This window comes from Euprymna scolopes, chromosome 13 (genome assembly GCF_053919585.1).
Source record: "Euprymna scolopes isolate OS-2025 chromosome 13, ASM5391958v1, whole genome shotgun sequence".
Taxonomy (NCBI): domain Eukaryota; kingdom Metazoa; phylum Mollusca; class Cephalopoda; order Sepiida; family Sepiolidae; genus Euprymna; species Euprymna scolopes.
Window position 1 is genome coordinate 51,357,286 of NC_136494.1, and position 21,471 is coordinate 51,378,756.

Sequence of the window (21,471 nt, forward strand, 5' to 3'; positions counted from 1 at the left end):
GCTTATTTTTAGTTCATACAGTTTTCATATTTATTATTATAGAGCCAATTCTTATTGAATATCATATTGTATCTATAGTAGTGATTTTAAAAGATTTAATAAAAATGACGTGGGTGCTAGAATCAAAACCAAAACATTTAGTGCTCCAGCCATGTCCGCTACAGGTAGATAAGATTTAAAATCAAACCACTTCAAGCTATGAATGAATAAAACTGGAAACTGCAAATAATTCAATAGTTCAATGTTTCGGCTTGGAATCTTTATATTAATACATTTTCCCAGGTAACGCTAGACATAGGTCCAACATGTATGTAGTTAACAGTTGTACTAAATTATGATCCAATAAATCAAAGTAAGTTCAAAATCTCATGTTTTCCAGTGAACTGCTGTTTTTATCATTTTGTGTTCAGTATGTGATGGGATGAGGTTGCAGTTTGATTGATACAAATGCCTCACTTGCATTTCAATTACATTTTTTCATATTTTTCAAGAGTGGTCAAAGAAAATAATATATGAAATAAAAGAAAGAAAAAAGTAGTGAAATAAAAAGAATTGAAAATAAGTTGGATAGAAAAGAAAGATAAAAAAGAAAGCTCAAAAGAAACAAAAAAAAGTTAAAAACAAAAAGTAAGATGGAAAGAGAGATGAAAATATGTAAACCCTACAAACTCAATTCTAACCTTTTAGAACAGTTAACATATTTTTACCAGTAAATCTTTGTTCAAGTGGCAATATCATAGAATCACACATAATCAACTAAGAAGAACTTCTTATTTATGTTTAAATTATCAACATTTCCATGTGAATACTTCACACAATGTGTAGAAATAAAACTCAAATAATACTTTGGCTTATCCATACATTGCCAAGTAGAGGTTTGTAGTCTCACGTATTTTCATGTTTCTGATTTTTTTAGATGAGCATTGATAATTCGTATCATTTGAATTATTCAAACAATCTTAAGTGTTATTTTCACAACGTTCTGGTTGATGTAAACTCCAATCTTCTTCAGGTGTATCTTGTATAACTTGGGAATTTTTCTGTCGAACTTAGGAATCTGTATGGAATTTCGAACAGAACTCTTTATTTTAAGGCACCCAAACTCCATGCAAGAATTGTCTGCAAAGACCTGTGGTGTAGTGGATAAAGAACTTGGCAAATTCAGTTGTAAATTACACTCTTCTGGAGGTTGAAGGTTTAATGCAAAGTGCGAGTGACAGTCAAAATACAATTGAGAATTACTAAGGACCTCTACCTTACTCGCCCATGGATTAAATAAAGGGTTCCATTTTAAATTTCGTACAAATTTTTGAGTTTGCTAGAAACATTCCTGAGTTCAACAAGATATATCTGAAAAAGGTTAGAGGTTCCATTGACTGATATGTTATGAAAATAACACTGCAGATGAGAATAATAGTCCAAATAATCCAAATTGTATTTTCATATTATTCAATAACTTTTAATTTGTAAACTTTATGGTGCTAATTAGAGCAATTTTTTTTATCATAACTAGGTCAGCGGTCACACTAAACCTGATAATGTAAGGTTTGTAAGTATTAATGATGACATTTTTACTTTTAGTCAAATGGTTGAATAAATATGCATGCTCAACTTTGTTAAAGTAAATTGTTACTCACAGCAATGTCTTCACTTGATTGGCTGTTTGGGGATGCAGTACTGCTCAGACCAGAGTCAGTATCTGGCCACTCTTTCCCAGAAGGGTTTGATTGAACAGCTGTAAAATAAATAGAGTGTTTTCTAAATGTCGGAAATAATTGATGTGTACACATATAATAAAGAATACAATCAGATGTTTGTTGTATGATCTGAAATTGAAGGAAGATATGTATTTTATTTTTGACATATTACATCCTACAGCTTTCCTTGTCAATTCTTACAGTTATGTTACAGATAGAACTGAGGCACAAGATATGACGCAACAATGTATGGAAAAGGAAAAGCATACCTTCTCACAGGAAACACAGGTAAAACATCCATTACTATCAAATCAAGATATAGAAATTATTTTAAATAATATAGACATTATCTCAAAAAATACAAAATTTACGTCAGAACAAATAAGTTATTCCATCTTTTTATAATTCTACTAGCTATTTGTATCAAAAGTCTTTGTCTAACGCAAAGAAACAAAACTTTTTGGTTAAAACGTCAAGCTAGTCATAAGTTGAGTAGAGTTTGTTGTTCCCAACACGAGATACACGTCGACGTTCTCTATTCACATGTCTTAAATGCTTCTCTCACTTCTCCCAGCGACTTGCCTTTTATAATGTTTCGGGCACACCCAATTTGCATATACCACACGAGACTGCTCGAGATCTACGCGTGATCGGAGGTTTTAAAAGACAACAGTCGGCATCTTGGGCCTCATTTTTTTTCTTTTTCTGTCTTTCAGCCTACTGCCGAGACAGATTCTTGCCCGTTTCTGAGTTTCTATCGCTATCACACTCCCTCCTGATCTCATAATCACAGAAATGGCAATGGAGTGGTGATCACCATCACTGGGTGCTTCTCTGAAGGGGAACGATGCATGCCTCTTCTTCGCTTAAGCTCTCGTCCACGAACTGAGGGTTGAAGAATACCGCTTCCGCTGGGAAGCTACTAATATCAGAGTCACCTTCTGAGGGAGCTGCTGTGAACTAGAGCGATGTCTCACTGGTCCCTGACTTGGAGTCAGACTCGCTCCCGTTGTTCATGGGTAGCCGCGATTGTGTTGTTGGCCGTAAGTTCTTAATGTGACGGGGTACACTGTCGATACACACTGCTTGCTTGCTGATCACTTCAGTGATGCCTCCAAGTCCATACTGAGTCGTACATTTGCCACGCGGGTTCTTGATCCGGACAACATCCCTTTTTCCAACCTCCCTCTAGTTACTTTCGTCTCAGGTATCAGGTTCATTTCTATGCTCTTCACCCTAACGTGATACCTGTACAATATGTCAGCCGGCTCTGTAGGTGATGCAGCATCCTTTGGGGTCACATTGTATAAATAAACTGCTTCAGACACCACAAACCCATTCTAGATAGTTTTGACAGTCCTGTGGTTCCGCTCAATAATCCCATTCCTGCTCGGTACCTAGGCAAATCGGAACCACAGATGTACTCGCCAGCCATCGGCAAACTTTCTGAATTGTTCACTGGAGAAAGCGGTGCTGTTGTCAGTTAGTATCTCCGTTGGGAGATCACGTTCGAGGAAGATGCCGTTTAGCTGACGGATGACTGCTGCCGTATCTTGCCGGTGGAGCAGCCACCATATCGCAAACCTAGATGGGCCGCAGTCAATAAGCGTTAGGTAATCCTCACCATTGTGGTGAGTAACATCTCTCCCCAGCCGGCTCCAGTGACTCTTTATGTCCAGTTTTCCTTTTTCCCAGCGAACACATGCCAGGTCGATGGATTGGCAAGCCAAGCAACTCTCAATCACTCTTTTAACGTCTGCTTTTCGTACTTCAGGATCATCCAACTTAGCAAAATACAAGGTTCACTTGATCCCTGAATGTCCACTTTGGTGGTGGATTTCCTTGATTCGATCAAACTGAGCAGAACACACGGCTGCGGTGCAGGCCAGTTGTATGGGTTCGATGGTTCTTCTAGTAGCGTCAATCCATCTGCGGGGAACTCTTGTTAAACAATCGGCCTTGTTCAGGCTGGATCTGACAAGAGAGATTTCCATTGACAGTACATATTCTTCTTTAATCCTCATGATGGTATCAAGCCACCGTCGGATGAGCATCTCACTCGTAGCTTTAGTTCGTACTTTGGCCCTCCCGGTAAGGGTGTTCGAAATCCACTTATGGTGCAGCTAGAATCTGTAAACAACCGCAGGGTAGTTGACTTCCAGAGGATCGCAAAGTTTATCCCCTTGATGACGGCATCAAGCTCTGCCAGGTTTATATGCTGGGAGTCCTATGCTGGGTGTAACCAGCACGCATCTTCGACCACAGCCCCATCATGGACTATTGATAAGCCCAGGGCTCTACATTGTGAGTAAATCACTCGCATTTGCGAGTGATTTTTCCAGTTGGCGACTAAAAATAAAAAAAACACTTATCTTTTTCGCGACTGTTTTTTTTTACCGACGACTCATCTAATAGTGAATGAAAAATGTCTTTTCAACTTATATTTTCTTAAAATAAAACGAGCAAAGTCAAATTATTCAAACAGTAAAACAGTAATAGAACAATATACTTTTTTCTTTTTTAAACAAGAAATTGACCACGTGGTATTATTTAAAAAAACTTTGACAGTAGCTTCTTTTGAAGTTTCAAAAAGAATATCATTGGAATAACATTAGAACTACAAGTGGTGGTTTGCGGTTAAGGTCTTCAGAAAATTAAAAAAACAAAAACAATTATTTTGCTATCTCTTAAATACAGCGTTATATTTAATTTAAGCTACTACTGCACACTGCAGTAAGTCAATTTTCAAATATTGTTTTTCTTAACAAAATTTACATTCTATTAAAATATTCAGTTAATGAAGCAAAAAAAAACTTCATAAAAAAAAAAAAAATCACGTGTTGATGCTTCCTTCCATATCTTAAAAACTATTTGCCACAATTTTGAATGCAATATTTGTTTAAAACACACCCGAAATTCTATGAAAATTAAGATTTTAAAGGCAAGTCCTGCGGTAATGTATTATCGACATTCACCAACAAAAAAAAACAATTGTCTTTCCGAAATTATCCGCAATTTTTAAAAAATTCATTTCCATCTAATTTTAAATTGTCCGTGAAAGATTACTACGCCTATGTGATAAGTGACTTTAATACGCGTGTGCGTGCACATATGGCACTTAACCTTGGTGTGCGCTCGAGCGTACCTTAACGAAAGCTGTAAAATGGCCGAAAATAATCTGAGTGTTCAGAGGCGCATACCCACTAGCGTAGAAAAGGGGGTGGGAGCGAGGATGCGGTCTGCCCCAGGTGACAGCCATAGAGGGGTGACAAAATTCCCCCCCCAAAAAAAATTTTTTTTCGGCCCAGCTAAGGTGCGAAAATAGTCAGAAATAGAATTTATTTATTATATATTATGTAATTTTAAAAAATCTTTTTTTAGAATATTATAAACTCTTAAAAAAATTACTTAGTCATTGAAAAATCTTTTTTGCCGATTTTTATTGAAAACTTTTGTACTTTTGAAATCATTTGATGACATTTCATTTTTTTAACTGTGAAAAATGAGAAAGGATTATATATATATACTAGCCATACCCGGCCATGCGTTGCTGTGGCTCAGTTTGTTAAAATGGAACACATTCCTCATAAAAAATTGCATTTTGTATTGTTTATTTATTTTATTATTTTTGCAATTTTTTTATCAATAAAAGTTGGGTTTTTTTTCCCAAGAAAAGGTGAATTTTTTACCATAAATTGTTAGGTGAAAGTTTTTTTTGTTTTTTTCAGGAAAACTTTTTTTTAAAAGAAAGTTGGCAGTAAACATTTCTTTTTGAAAACAAAATTTTTATTATAAAAAGAAAAGATGAATGTTTTATATGAACACTGTAAATAGTCAGGTGAAAGTAGAGAAAAGTTAAATTTTTTTTCAAGAGAATGTACAAATTTTTTTTGTCAATAAATGTTAAGAAAATAAACGGAAAAAATACTCCCATCATTAATTAATTCTGCAAAAAAATAAATAAAATGTTGGTTCAGTGTTTCAACATTTGAACAACGCTCGACTGAATCCGGTGATTGCCGGTCAAACCCTAAACTAATTGGAATCCAGTGCGGGGAGGGGGGTTAAATTCTGCATGAGTACCATTCTTTTTAATTTTGTCTTTTGTTCAATTTTTTGTGGGCTTTTAGCGCTAGCAAACTAACAAATTTAACCAAAATGCAAAAAATTCAACAATTAAATAATTTTAATAAGTGCCCAGCTCCTAATACAAATCCTAGTAAATCAATCCCCCTTATTGGAAACACTGAAAGGAAGGACAAAACCAAATTATTGCCAGTATGTTTGGGAGAGGTTCTATAGGTGTATAAGAAAGTGGCCATTAAAAATGATGATCAGAACCTTAATAATTCAATTTACTATTTTTTTAAGCTTATAACTATTTGTCAATATAATTCAAAACCTAATTTTTTTTCAATTAAAGGAGCAAAGACCAAATTTTAAAAAAAGGTAACAGGTTTAATAGCAAATTATGCAATATTTCTTTCTTTAAAGCGGTTTTCTTTAAAAAAAAAATATAAAGAAAATCAATATATTTTGACTTGCTTATATATATATGTATATATATGCCAAAAAAATCACTTACCTAAAAAAATATTATTAAATGGGTAGTTCCATTCTTCATTGTTAAGAATTTATCCATATTTATATTTTAAATTCCATGTATTTTTTAAATAAAAGGATTTTTTAAAACGAGGGTCCGAGAAAATCGCATTTTTGTAACATGTTTTGCGCGAAGCGTTAAATAGCTGCTGCTACAATGAAATTTATGAAGTATGGTTTCGTCCAAGGGCATAAATAATGTCTCTTTTTTATTGCGTGTGTTAACCAAAATTAGTATTTTTCATTCTCCGTAGTTAAAAAAGAAACGCACATTCACTTATAAGTTTTTCCCCTAGAACAAAAAATCCGCTTCATCAATTTTTAAAAAAATTTTTTAATGAAATACACAAGTTTTTGATTGATATATTTTAATACTTCTTCATCAACTAATTTTTTTAAAATCTAAAAAAAGACATTCAATGAGATAGAAAAATTTGCCGTCAGCGTCTGGTATTTACTTGACAATGTAAGCATAACATGAGCTTTCATTAAAAAAAAAATCAACATGTTTTTTTAAAAAAAAAAAAAGGTTTTACACTTTGGACTTTACAGGTAAATTTCCAAAAAAACTATTCTTTTTTTTGTTTTCAATTAGAATATTTTCTTTATTGATCTTTTATCTTCAATTTGTAATATATAAAACTTTGACACATAAATTATTAAAATTTTAATAAACATTTCAAAATGGGTGTGTGAATTTGAAAAAAAAAAACGTTTGTCTAAAATATTATATTTGGTTTATTGGAAAGAGCATAAAATTTCACATTGACCCTGAAAATATCGTAAAAATTGAACCAATAGAAAAATTTTGATAGATTTTTAAAGTTTAAAAATTGAAAAATATTTAACTCGTAAAATTCTATCGATTTTATTACATAAAAAAAATGTCTGCATGAAGGCACGCCGGCATTTTGTAAACATTTTGTAAACACTGTTTTTTTTTTTAAATAAAAAATAATATTTCTATTATTTTTTAAACAACTTTAGTAGTTTATTTTGAAAGTATATTCCATATAGAAAATAAACAACTCACTTTAAAAAGAGAAATTACGAGTTTTTTTTATATTTTATTCACAGTTTTCTGTTAGGGGTGTCAAAAATTCCTCCAAATTTCTGATACATCTAGAGTTTCTATTCTTTTTTTTTTCTTTCTTTCTTTTTTTCAATATTTTAAGCAGATTTGTCACTCAACTAGCAGATTTAGTGCTTCTACACTTTATTGCCGAAATTGGAGACGCCATTTTTTTTCACGCACTTGCTATCCAAATCTAGGGGAGATATCTGGCCGAACGATTGCTTCCGGAAAGGGAAAGAATAAATTTACCAAAATTTACATTTACTACTTCCGGAAACGATAAATTAAACTAAATAAATTTACCAAAATTAACATTTATTACTCCCTTAAACTAAAATTATCATTTATTACTTCCAGAAACTTGGTAAACCGATATTGCTGGAGAAAATGAATCTTGACAATTCAAAAGAATATTTAAAATTATTTATTTGTTTGAAAAGAAAACCAAAAAAAAAAAAACACACAAACGAAAAAATAAACAAACAAAAAAAAAACTAATAAATGTTTTGGTTTTGGTTTTGGTTTTGTTTTCAAATGGCGCTCGCCCAGGTTAAACTATTATGAATATGTCATTTCAATTTTCTGTTTTTAATAATAATAAAAAAAATTGTTCCATGGAAAACTTTCCCATTCTCATCAATTAAATCGAAACATTTCCAATTAAACAATTACGGATATATGTTCTCTTTCACTTCTTTATTTACTTTTAAAGCAACATTGGACTTTTATAAAATAGTTTTTTTTGTTTTGTTTTGTTTTGCTTGTTTTTTTTTTCGAACAAATAAATAATTTTAAACAGTTTTTTGAATTGTCAAGATTCATTTTCTCCAGTAATATCGGTTTACCAAGTTTCTGGAAGTAATAAATGTTAATTTTAGTTTAATTTAACGTTTCCGGAAGTAATAAATGTTAATTTTGGTCAATTTATTCTTTCCCTTTCCGGAAGCAATCGTTCAGCCATATAATGATGTCTCCCCTAGATTTGGATAGCAAGTGTGTGAAAAAAAAAAATGGCGTCTCCAATTTCGGCAATAAAGTGTAGAAGCACCCCAGATTTTTATGGGTCGCTATTTTTGCCATAAATGTTTAGGTGAAAGTTGTTTTTTTTTTCAGGAAAACTTGCACTTTTTTTTTTAAAGAAAGTTTGTAGTAAACGTTTCTTTTGGAAAACAGAATTTGGTACTCCTTGGGTGTTGAGTTCCATGGAGACCAGCATAAAAAAACACACATCGCTCCCTTTCTGACGCAAGCGCACATAACACTTTTTTATTTACTGACGTTGTCGTAGTAACTACATGATTATTTATCACATTATTTATTTTGAAAAAAGTTTTACTCTTTATGAATATTAAAAGAAAAATTACAAAACATTTATTAATAATGCCTCACTTTTACAGACATTTGTTTTTAAATTTCTTTTTAAATGACGACTTTTATCGACTTTTTTTTAATAGCATTTGCGGATGGGTAAAAAACGAAAAAAAATAACTAAGCCATTTACTGACAATTTCTCGGCATCTTGACTTTGATAAAATTTATTTGTTAAAAATATTTGTAAAAGTGAGAATTATCAGTAAATGGTTTAGTTTTTTTTTTTTTCGTTTTTTACCCAATCCGCAAATGCTATTAAAAAAAAAAGTCGATAAAAGTCATCATTTAAGAAATTTAAAAACAAATGTCTGTAAAAGTGAGGCATTATCAATAAATGTTTAGTAATTTTTCTTTTAATATTCATAAAGAGTAAAAATGGAATGGAAATTTAAATTTCGCTACGTTTTAATCTTTTTTTTTTTTAATTGTGCTTCTCCCAAACAAATATAATCAAGAAAATAACATTTAACAATTGTACTTTATATATATAAAACACGAAATATAAAAAAAATATATATATTAACGAAAGAGAAATAATTCCATTTTTAAACGAAAAAAGTCAATTTGGTATATAAAAGTTCCATTTAGTGATGTAACGTGATGACACGCGGTGTGAAATAATTGTCCCCAAATAAAAAAAATGGCCCATCCATACAAAGAAAACCAAATATATATTATAGATAAATTAAATATAATGTTATAATTACAAAGAGATATATAGAAACACGCATGCGTACCATAAACATAGTATACCAAAATGTGGAAGCTATCCGTCCACTGGTTATATAGACTATTAATTACGAACGAACCAAGAGTTACATTTATATATATATATATATATATATATATATATATATATATATATATACATACACACAATATATATATAACAATATACAAGCAAACAGCTAATAAAACATGTTAAAAAACACTTTGAAATGAATTAAAAACTTATTTAATCTGAAAAGGAAACACTTGATAAGTGGATAGTCCTTAATCCACGGAGTTTCGAAGAAATACTTTCCTCCTCATCAGAGGGTAGGAATTAGCAAAATGCAGGATCGGATTTTGCATGCAAAAGTATTTGATGAAACAACGAGTAAGTCAAAAATCTCACTTGAAAACAAAAAAAGTGAAGCAGACGGAATATAGTAAAGAAAAAGGTGATTACACATGAATGGATAGTCTGGTGGAAGATAAATAATCTAGTGACGGTAAAATCCAAGTATATAACTTCAAGAAAGTTAATTGAATTTCCATTTGCACAAGTAAAATCCAAAAATCCTGTAATTGGAAGAAGATGATCCATAATACAAGGAAAAAAGGAAAAAATAAACGAAAAATAAGATATGCTTTTCATTCTCCTGCCGAGATATAAATATCAAAATATCAATATATTTTATATAATAATATATATATATATATATATATATATATATATATATATATATATATATATATATATAAACAATATCTGTCTATACTCCTATAAATCTGGTTTTCTTTTGTGTGTATCGATATTCATATTAAAAACCCTCTTTTCTGTTTATTTAAAAAGAAAATACAATTTTGTTATATCTTGGTTGTGGAATTGCATTCACTAGCAAAAGATCTAGCTTATTTACATATTCTTTTAAACATTCATTTTAATTAATTCCCTATTAGTTGCTCCGGTTTTTTAATGGGCTCTTTAGTTAACTGTTACCTGTAATTATGTTCATGCAGATATTCTACATGATTTATACTTGCATAATATTTGCGAAAAGAGTTTATAGTAAACACAAAATTGTTTCCATATATATTTATGTATGCGTATATATTTTTGTTTAACAAATCTATCTATCTAATATTTTTATGTCTACAAAAGTGAAAGTCTGTGTGTGTATGTGTGTGTGTACATTTCCATACACAATAACTGTGTCAATATTAAGTCTACAGACTCGAAATTTAATATACAGGGTACTGAGATTTGGGAAAATCGATGTGACTAGATTTCGGACAGAAATTTAGTGAGTAAGGGGTCAAAGTTTAACGATTTGACTTTTGAGAACTCTACCAAACTCCTCCAACAATTTTTGGTCTAAACACTTGAAATTTTAGATATAGGTTCCTTGGACATGGATCTAACTTAATAACTTGATTTGAGCCCAAAACAATAAATTTTCAGGGGTCATAATAGGGGTCAAAGTTAAAAAAAACATTGACCTCTGCGGTCTCTTCCAAATTACTCAGACAATTTCTGGTCTAAATATTTGAAATTTTACATAAAGGATATTCAGAGATAGGGCAAGCTTTTTCATCAGTTTGGGTCGAAAATATTTAGTTACCAATATATAAATGTATGTATGTATGTCTGTTTGCATGTCTGCCTTAAACTTTCAATAGAGGCGACAGATTTTATCAAGATCAGTATCGTTTTAAAGTTCGACCTTTCATACGACAAATATCGAAAACTTGGCTAAAAACATTAATATCTTCCCCTTCAACTAGGCACTTTTCTACAGGGAGGGGGGGGGTCACTTTTTTCGCCGATATTTTTTTTTTTTTATTATTCAATTTTCACCCCAAACAAGGCACAGTGCCACTTTGAAGCAGGGGGCTACTATTAGGGAATTAATTAGCGGGGTCATTATGAAGGGAGAAGAGTAGAAAGATGTTTGTTAACATTACACTTGAACTTCTGCATATCATTGCAGTTGGGAAAGCAGAATCCCGGAAGGGAGTTCCAAAGACCCGCAGTTCTGGGGAAGAAACTATTGGAGTAAAAGGCTTTCTTGCACCTAGGGATCTCTACTGTAAAGGGATGAGACTTAGTAGCTTGTCGGGTTTGTCGGGGGTAGTTACGTCGGGGAGGTACAAGTGTTTGCAGTTCGTCAGAGCATTCACCATTAAAGTATTTGTAGAACAGGCAGAGGGATGCAACATCTCGTCGATGGGACAGAGGTTGAAGCCTAGATGACAGTTCAGGACCTATCAGGTTGGCGACTCTTTTTTGAACCCTGTCCAGGAGCGAGAGACAAGCAGCAGATGCACCAGCCCAGATGTGACAACAGTACTCCATACATGGGCGAATGGTTGCCTTATAGAGGTATAGGATACTGGCAGGCATAAGTAGTTTTCTAGCACGGTAGAGGGAGCCAACTTTCCTTGCAGCAGCCTTGGCAATGCTCTCAATGTATCTATTCCAGTTCATATTCCCTGTAAACGTTAGGCCGAGGAGTTTAAAAGAAGTACTTTCAGGCAATGTGTTCTTGGCCATTGCTATTGGTGGCAGAGAAGGTTTCTTGTAGTTATTGAAGGAAACAAGCTTAGTCTTAGCAGCATTGAATGTGACCAACCATTTTTGTCCCCATTCCACTACGGATTGGAGGTCGTCCTCTAGTGTTTCTGCTATTTCCTTGGATATGTGTTCATTTGTTTTCCCCTCATATCTGTTATAGAGAGTGGTGTCATCGGCAAATATACCCATCTCCGAAACAATATTATCAGGGAGGTCGTTTATGAATATCAGGAATAATAGAGGTCCAAGGATAGACCCCTGAGGTACTCCCGCATTTATGTCATATTGTTTGGATGTATGTCCGTTGAGGACAACTTTGATTTTTCTATTACTTAAGAAGGATTTAATTACATTATGAATTCTTCCAGTGATTCCATATGATCTAATTTTCCTTAGAAGACCATCGTGCCATACCCTGTCAAAAGCCTTAGATATATCAAGGGCCACCGCTCTACCCTCCCCTGTTTTATCCAATGAACGGTATATACGTTCAAAAACTACAGTTAAGATATCTGCTGTTGAATGGGCTTGCCTGAATCCATATTGTTTGTCAGTCAGGAGCTTAGCAGCTGTTAGGTGCTGGACTAGGGCTTGATTAACTAAGGACTCAAATATTTTGTCGAAAAGCGGGAGGAAGCTAATGGGGCGATAATTTAGTGGGTCAGTTCTTTCACCAGAATTCTTGAAGACTGGTACCACAGAGGCGGTTTTCCAGCAGTCGGGAAAACAAGATTCGTTAAGGCATTTATTGTAAAGTTTGGACAGAACTGAAGCAACCTCGGCAGAGCATTTTTTTAATAGCACAGCCGGGATGAGATCTGGTCCACATGCTTTTGAGGTGTCTAGGTTTTTTATAATAGCATGTACCTGAGAAGGGGTGATTTCCAAATCGTCAAGTGTGGCGTCTGTTCGCAGAGGAAAATCAGGGAGTGAGTGGTGTACCGAGTTCAATCTGGAGTTTGAGGCAAACCGACTGGCAAGCAGATTAGCCTTGTCAGTTGCTGTGCAAGCAACCTCATGATTGTTTGTTAGTGGGGGAATAATTGACTGTCCATTATTAACTACGCTGTTGTAGATTTTCCAAAAATCCCGGGTTCCTAATTTCTGTGCTTCGATGCACTTTCTGGTGGTTTCAGAGTAATCTGTCTTAGCTGTGTCTATCACTCTCTTACAATTATTTCTAGCTTCTATAAACTTCTGTTTATTTGAGCTGGACTTATGTCGGTTGAATCTGCGGAACGCATGCTGCCCTTGACAAATGGCAGCTGCACAAGCAGAAGTAAACCATTGGGGAGAGTGGGGCTTGCTATAGTATTTCCGTGCGGGAACATGTGCTTTAATAGCAGTTTTGAACCATTCAGTTGTCTCATTTGCACACTGTTCCGCTGGAAGAGTAAAGATATTTTGCCATGGGGCATCTCTGATGAGCTCCCTGATGGCTTCCCAATCAGCCTTTTTGTAATACCTCGTTGTTTTGAGAAGTGGGTCTTCAGTTTTAGGGCGAGAATTTAGGCTGATTTCTACCATTATCACAGCATGATCAGCATTCCCGAGTGGGCTGTGGGCATTTGTTGTACAGTCATTGGGAACCGTTGTCAGAAAGAGATCTAGAAGTGAGGCATGTTGATCGTGCTGGTCTGGGAAACGTGTCGGAAATGTAACCAACTGAGATAGGGAATGAGATATAGAGAAGCTATGAGTTGCGCTACCAGCTACGTCTGTGTGATTTGAGAATCCTAGTCAGTTACTGTGGTGGACATTGAAGTCACCAAATACATGTATTTGTGCGCTAGTATCGAGGGAGAGTGCTATATCTATGCTGTCTGAGACTTTGTTTATTAGGGTACAGTCTTGGTTTGAGGGAGAGCGGTAGAGAAAATACAAGTAGCTGATATTGTGTTGCATATTTAGTCTGAAGCACATAAAGGCCTGGCCCTCTGATTCTAGTTTTATTTCTCTAGTTAGGGGGAGGGTGTTTCGAATATAGACTCCAAGTCCATGCATATGTCTGTCCGAGTCCTTACGGTAGAGTGGGAGATAACCAGGCATGTTAAAGTGATTAGAGGGAATGGAGGAGTGAAGGTTAGTTTCACTTAATGCTAAGATATCCGGGGTGTTTATAAGGAGAAATGACTCAACATCATCTAAGTTAGTTCTAAGCCCGCGGATATTAGTAAATGCAAGCCTCAAGGGAGGAGGCAGGTTGGTTTTCTTTGAGTTTGGTCCTGGTTTAAACGTAACTTTTGCTTGAGCTGTCATTTCATTTTATTTTATTTAAAAGTTTCAGTTAGGGTGGATGAGTGAGGGGGTGCTGGACAAGTAGTTGTGCAGAATACCAGACATGCAATACAAGTAGACCATCAGCTGTCCTCACCCACAGGATTGTGGCCTCAGGAAAGCCCACCGGGGATGAGTGCAGGGTCCCTTTCCATGCGCGACATGGCACTACAAACATCCCAATATTTTACAACTGTTGATGGAGCAGCCGCTCTAAGCGCTACCAAAGAGTTAGAGCTCCTGTACTATCAGTCGGAAACAGCAGCCAGGAACTGTCAATCTGGTACCCTCAATCCATTAGGCAAAGCCAGCCCAGTCCAACTGCACCGACATATATGGCACTGAAGCACCCCACTGTGTCCAGTTTAGGGGGATGGGATGTGGCGGGAGTGGGGAAAAGCGGCGTTCATTGCCCTAGTCAGGAAACAAGGTCAACCACTGGGTGATTCAGACGAGTCCCTGTGATAGTACCTCTACGCCTGGCCAATAGGCAAAGAAGGAGTATGAAAGCCGGGCGATAGACAGAGTCTATCTCCTCCTTAAGCAGTTTAGGTTTGCCAACCGGTGATTTGTTTGAGCCACCAGCTCTAGGAAGGTTGTCATCCAGGACTGAAGAGGCCTTCCTCCCCTAGGTTTAGTTTCAGAGTTTTCCTTCTCCTAGACGGATGACCTGGGAAGACCTACGGGTCCATTAGCTCCGAGGGGGTTCGCCCCGCGCCTGGGTCCTAATCCAGGTATTTCTGCGACCCCGCATGGGTAGTTAATATTTATTGGTTATTTAGGTTAATATCTCCTGGAAAAATCGGGCATTTAGGTTAGCTTCTACAGAAAATTTTCACTCCTCAAGCGTGGTTAAAAAAGGGCATTATTATGCTTTCCATTTTCATTTTTACTGGGAGAGGGTATAGGTAAAAATTCATGCAGTGGAAGCAGCTAAATTTGCTACAGTATTGGATCGAGAGAGACGAGTTAATGTACGGTTAGATATAGTTTTGTAAGTTTAGCAATGTATGGTTAGATATGGTTTAGTAGGTTTAGGAATGTATGGTTAGATATGGTTTAGTAGGTTTAGGATTAGGATAAAGTGTTAGAGTATGATCTACTTGCTATTAGAAATTCTGATTTTGTGCCCAAACCGGACATATAGTAAGACTGAAAGATAAGATATGCTCAGTATAGATACAAGAGAACATTTGATATGGAGTACAGTTATACCTGATAGATATAGGTTATTGCATATTCTGTAAGTATAGTTAAAGTATAGATGGATGGATAAGTAGTATTGTATACGAATGCATGGAATTTGAGTAAGTTGAGTAAGTTGCCTTTAGACTACAACGAAGGAGAATGACTTCGCCTTTCTCTTAATATCCGGAAGTTTTTATTTCAATGAGTACCGGTTTAGTTTGTGTAATAATTATTGCAATACTATCTCTTAATAAAGAGATATTAATGGTTACTGTTCATTATAGATTACTTTAAGTCAATGTGTAGGACTATGGCTAGTAAGTATTTACTTAGAAGCTTGGTTATGGGTTAGGAGTTATAATCAGGAGCATGCCTAGGAAATTTTAGGTGTTAATGGGTATCGATTTACGAGTTTGTTAGGGTCAAGGGCGGAGAGCAAGGACCCCTCTAAGTTACGTGAGACAGATTAGGTTTAGTGGCAACTTAGGAAATAGAGCAGTTTTGATTTGTTAGTGATCAGGAGAAAGAGAATTTAAGTAAAAAATAATAAGGTTTGTCATGCAAAACAGACAAGGCAGTCATCTTGGAGGTAAAGTATCTATAGGAGGTACTTAGTATACAAGCAGCAGTATTTTGCAGTTTTGAGAGGAATTTTAGGTACAATAGTTTCATGGCTTATTGTACAAGTCCGTAGTCAAGGTGAGGGACGAAGCACTTCTAATATTGAAACTGGGTTTATCTAATTTTAAAAGTAGTTGACTAGAGTATTATTAGGTGTTCTACTTAGCTTAGGGATAGAATGAAAATTTAAGGTAATATTCAGGGTGATATAAGCAATTTCATGAGGATTAGATATATGATCACTGGATGTTGAACTGCTCAGGAGGATTCTTGTATCAATTAAGAAGGATGTCTTGGTGATATAAGATTTGAGAAATTAAGAGTCTGGGGATACAGAGAGTTTTGAGCTGATGAGGATTCAGTATAGGCGATTGTATATAGGTAGCAAAGGTGGTTTAGTTTAGTACGCACGTATTGTACATATTAAGTATACTGCTTCAGTTCTATCCTCTATCGCAAAGGAAAATCCGTTTGTATTTCGGTTGGCAATTTTGTCAAGAGAGGAAATTTAAAAACAGCTTATCTAATTGTTGATGATATCAGTTTATAGACAATAGTACAGACTGATAAATTGTTGTGTAAGGCATAAGAGCCCCTCATCTTTAGATGAGATGATGGATCAAGAGCATAAGTTCGGAGCAGGGATCCGGAAAGGAAATGGCAGTGTACAAGGAAGGGGGAGGGGGTCACTGATGTCTTATTAACATTTTATTTTATTCTTAAAAAAAAAAAAAAAAAATTGCCTTTCGATGGCTGATTATATTAAGTATCGTACTTAAATAAAGTTTTCATATCCTCTAAATAAATTAGCATAATTTCTTTTCTTTTTTTTTTTTACCGAATTTGTCTTTACTATAGCATTGACTTACTTAAGTGAGATGGGATTGTAAACTGCGAAATGGTCTACTTAAGTGGAGAAAAATATCAGTTACAATATGCCTGGAAATGTAAAGAATATTTGTTTTAATTTCATGCGAAACAGTTAAGGATTTTACTTAGCTTTGGTTTTTTTTCTTGAACACTCGAGACTAAAACATAGGGTGGTCGTTTCCCTTGGCCCCGCACAGTCAAATGGCATTTGTGGTACCAAGATGCTATTTATTCAATAGGGAGTGGGTAGGCTAATTTAGGGGGAGGGGGGTCACTTAGTGAAAAGTTTTCCATTTGGCGGCGCGACAGTATTTCTTTGCTTGTGTATCGTTTTCAGAGATATTAATGTTAACAATTGAATACGCGTTTCAAAAAAACAAATATGATGGAAATAAAATAATAGCATATATAACGTACAAGGTGAAAAGCGGAGAAACAGAAAAGGAAATGTGCAGTTTTGAGTACAGCTTTGGAAAGGAATTTAAGTCATATTCACCGTAAGGATTTGTTGAAATAAGTTTAACCGCCGCGAAGGAAAAACCATCAATAAATTAACGAATGGTAGAGTTTCAGGTTTAGCTCAATAAATCTAATTATTTATATGTTTTTTGTTTAAATATATGCAATAATTGGACATGCAATAAGTCTGGATTCATAACACGGTGGAAATGATTTGAAATAAAGTTTTCATATCCTCTAAATAAATTAGCATAATTTCTTTTCTTTTTTTTTTTACCAAATTTGTCTTTACTATAGCATTGACTTACTTAAGTGAGATGGGATTGTAAACTGCGAAATGGTCTACTTAAGTGGAGAAAAATATCGGTTACAATATGCCTGGATATGTAAAGAATATTTGTTTTAATTTCATGCGAAACAGTTAAGGATTTTACTTAGCTTTGGTTTTTTTTCTTGAACACTCGAGACTAAAACATAGGGTGGTCGTTTCCCTTGGCCCCGCACAGTCAAATGGCATTTGTGGTACCAAGATGCTATCTATTCAATAGGGAGTGGGTAGGCTAATTTAGGGGGAGGGGGGTCACTTAGTGAAAAATTTTCCATTTGGTGGCGCGACAATATTTCTTTGCTTGTGTATTGTTTTCAGAGATATTAATGTTAACAATTGAATACGCGTTTCAAAAAAACAAATATGATGGAAATAAAATAATAGCATATATAACATAAAATAATAGCATATATAACGTACAAGGTGAAAAGCGGAAGTTATCCTCTCCTTTAGATTGTCTAGCCTTAATTTTAAACAATGTCGCTTCCGGTTTGGCGGTAGTCGTAACAACATAAACGTTAGGTTTTACCTCGTTCTTTTCCTCCTTTGTGGTACGTGTTCGAGCCTGCCTTCCTACTACCACTTTTTTTTTTTTTGCTCAACATACACATCCAAACACCCGGGCAACGCCGGGCTGAAATGCTAGTATAATATATATATATATATATATATATACATATATATATATACACACACACATTATATATTATATATACACTGTAAATCAACAGAGCAGTAATATTTAAAAACAAAAAGATTTAAGCTATTTATTGAAGTTATATTTGATAAAATTGAAACTGAATAAAATTTCTGAATTTCCCCCTTTTAATTTTGTCTATCTTATAATTCAAAAATTAAAAAACATCACCTAATATTATTGGTTTATTCTTAACAGTGAAATAGCATTACATTGGTTTGGCTACTAAATTTTCTATTTGGCTAGTAAATTAAAATATTTAGTTGTCAAAGGTCAACTAAAATTAAATTCATCCGTAGAGCCCTGGATACACCCGTGGCAAGAGAGCTCGCATCAACCCACACACTCAGGTCCCAGCTGTCGACGCACCATCTGCCCCGTGTAGGGTCTTCCTTGCGTGAGAACTTCCTCTAGCATTGTGTTGAGAGGGGCGTCGTGTACCACATCGTCCCATCCAGTGACCTCAGACGCTCTCCTCTTTATGAACGCCACCACACCACGAAGCCAGCTGCCCACAGGGAAGTGTCCAACCAATTTTCCGCACTAAGAAAATATGTTTCTTCGCGTGACATCGCAGGGCATTTCTGGGACTTCATTTCCCAATTTCCAATGCAGGACGCCGTCTTTTCAACGGACCTGTAAACTGAGCACCCGTGTTGCAAAGTTGCGGAGATGCTTCTCTACACGTGTCGCAGATGCAACCCTTTCATTCGCGTACACGTCATCAATATATGCAGATATTGCCTGCCTTATGCACTCATCCTGAGCCAGAATGTTGTCAACAATCGTTTGCATAATTGATGGCGCCATGTTGAGTCCAAACCCCTATACGGGTTAAGCAGTATCTCTTTCCTTTAACCAGAACTGTCTGATAAGGTCATAGTAACTGGTGTACACGCACTTGAAGGTACGTCTTCCGAAGATCAAGCACGCACACATTAGCCCCTGCTTGCCGCCATTCCTGTAATTTATCAGCGCACACATCTGCGTAGGCCGTAAAGGGATCCACGTGTTTATTTAACTGCCTATAATCAAGCACCGGCCTCACTTTTTGTTTGTTTGGCTGGACGACAGCCATTAGTGGGATTAAACACTTTAGAGGCCCCAATGCCTTCTCAGGATAAGTCGATCCAGGTCTGTAGTTCCCTATCATATTCTACGCAAGCTCCGGGGGAAATCTTGTATTCTGGCACTCTATTGAACAAATTCTCTGGCGGTTGTTTGTCCAACCGCTTCCAATCTACAGTTCAAGACTTTGTGCACTGGTCGAACTCCGCACGAAAATCAGGCTTATCTAGAGTGAGTGCCATGCAAACGCACTCTTCGCATTGAGAGAATGTCATGTTCCCGGCTCCATCTATTACAACTCTACCCAGCTGCACAATTGCATCCATTCCTAAGAGTAAATCGTACCCATGTAGCTTCGTGTCCATAATCAGAGCTTGCACGGCTACTTCAAGTCCGCTACCGATGCTTATGTGGATGACACCTTCTCCGCAAGAGGACAACGAGCTCCCGCCTACAGTCAGCACCGGAGTTCTTGTCGTTTTCCAAGTGTTGCAACGTTCTCTGCGCATAAGTGTCTGGGCGCAACATGTGTCCACAAGTGCGTGGCACTCATACCCAATAATGCATACGCTCAGCGCAGGTAACGCCTTGTTTTAATGACGATCTGGGGACAAGACTGGCACTGTAACTTCCTCCCCTAGCCTGTTTCCCAGACAGGCGCGAGCCAGGTGTCCCCGGTTTTTGCATTTGTGACACCGCAGTTTGCTAGGCTTCTGGGTCATTGACCGCGACGAAAGGCAATCATGGGCCCAATGGTTTGGGCCTCCACATCTGAAGCAGTTAACACTTCTGGTGTTCTCGCTAACTGTAGGCAGTGGTGTAGGTGCATATGCGGCCTATCGAGGTTGTACCGCGGCGACAACCACCTCATCTCTGGTACCCATCAGCACGACACAAGGCCTCTCAAGCAGCTCTTTCATTGTCCATGCGGGTTGAGGCTCGCAAAAGTCCTTTTGCATGGCATGGCAACCCATTCACGAAGGCTACCTTTATCCAACACTCTGGTGGCATTTCACCTACCAGACGTGCTAGCCACTGCAAATCCATCAAAAACTCATCCACGGTCTGCCCTGGCTGAAGGCAGCGGGCAGTGAACTGTTCCAATGCTGTAAACGAATTTGTCCCGTAAAGGCACGCTTGATTTCCTCGAGGTCACTCCATTGATCCTCCGAGAGTTGCTGATACGTCTCACGAGCCGCACCCTTCAACTACAACGGCAGTACTCACTCCACCTTGGTTACCTTGCACAGCTCACACGTTAACTCTACATCCTCTAGCCATTCTACTATTGGAACGTCCATTGCTGCGCCACTGAACTCTGGGATGAGTCAGAGGTCAAACTGTTTTAGAACCATGATTAGAATACAGCCGAAATAGCTTGTATCAGAAGTCTTTGTCTAACGCAAAGAAACAAAACTTTTTGGTTAAAACATCAAGCAGAGGTTCACTAGTCACAAGTTGAGTGGAGTCGAGTGCGTTGTTCACAACACAAGATACACGTTGACGTTCTCTATTCACATGTCTTAAACGCTTCTCTCACTCCTCCCAGTGACTCGCTTTTTATGTTTCGGGCACACCCAATTTGCATATACCACACGAGACTGCTCGAGATCTACACGTGACCGGAGGCTTTAAAAGACAACGGTCGCCATTTTGGGCCTCTTTTTTTTCTTTTTCTGTCTTTCAGCTGCCGAGACAGATTCTTGCCCGTTTCTCAGGTAGGTCCTCTCTATGTCTATGACAGTATTCAGGATAAATTCTACACTTTGGAAAAGGAAAGAAAAAACATCATATCTTGACAAATAATTAATATAATCTCAAAATGCATCTCTTAAAAGATTTGCTTAAAGAAGCTACCCTGAGTCTAAACCACAGCCTCCAGCTGAGACCTCAATCTGGAATATGCAACTTCAAGAGTGTCTTTTGAGAGATATCTGA

The 21,471-nt window shown here is 36.2% G+C and overlaps 1 protein-coding gene across 7 annotated transcripts in view; it reads right to left on the reverse strand.

Moving 5' to 3' along the window:
- LOC145292018 (golgin subfamily A member 1-like) overlaps positions 1-21,471 on the reverse strand; it is a 250,205-nt gene that overhangs the window by 195,423 nt on the left and 33,311 nt on the right. For all 7 annotated transcript variants that reach the window (XM_080138020.1, XM_080138021.1, XM_080138017.1 and 4 more), the window contains exon 3: positions 1,638-1,735. In XM_080138020.1, coding sequence (XP_079994146.1) covers positions 1,638-1,735 — 98 coding nt within the window. The remainder of the gene's footprint in view (positions 1-1,637; positions 1,736-21,471) is intronic.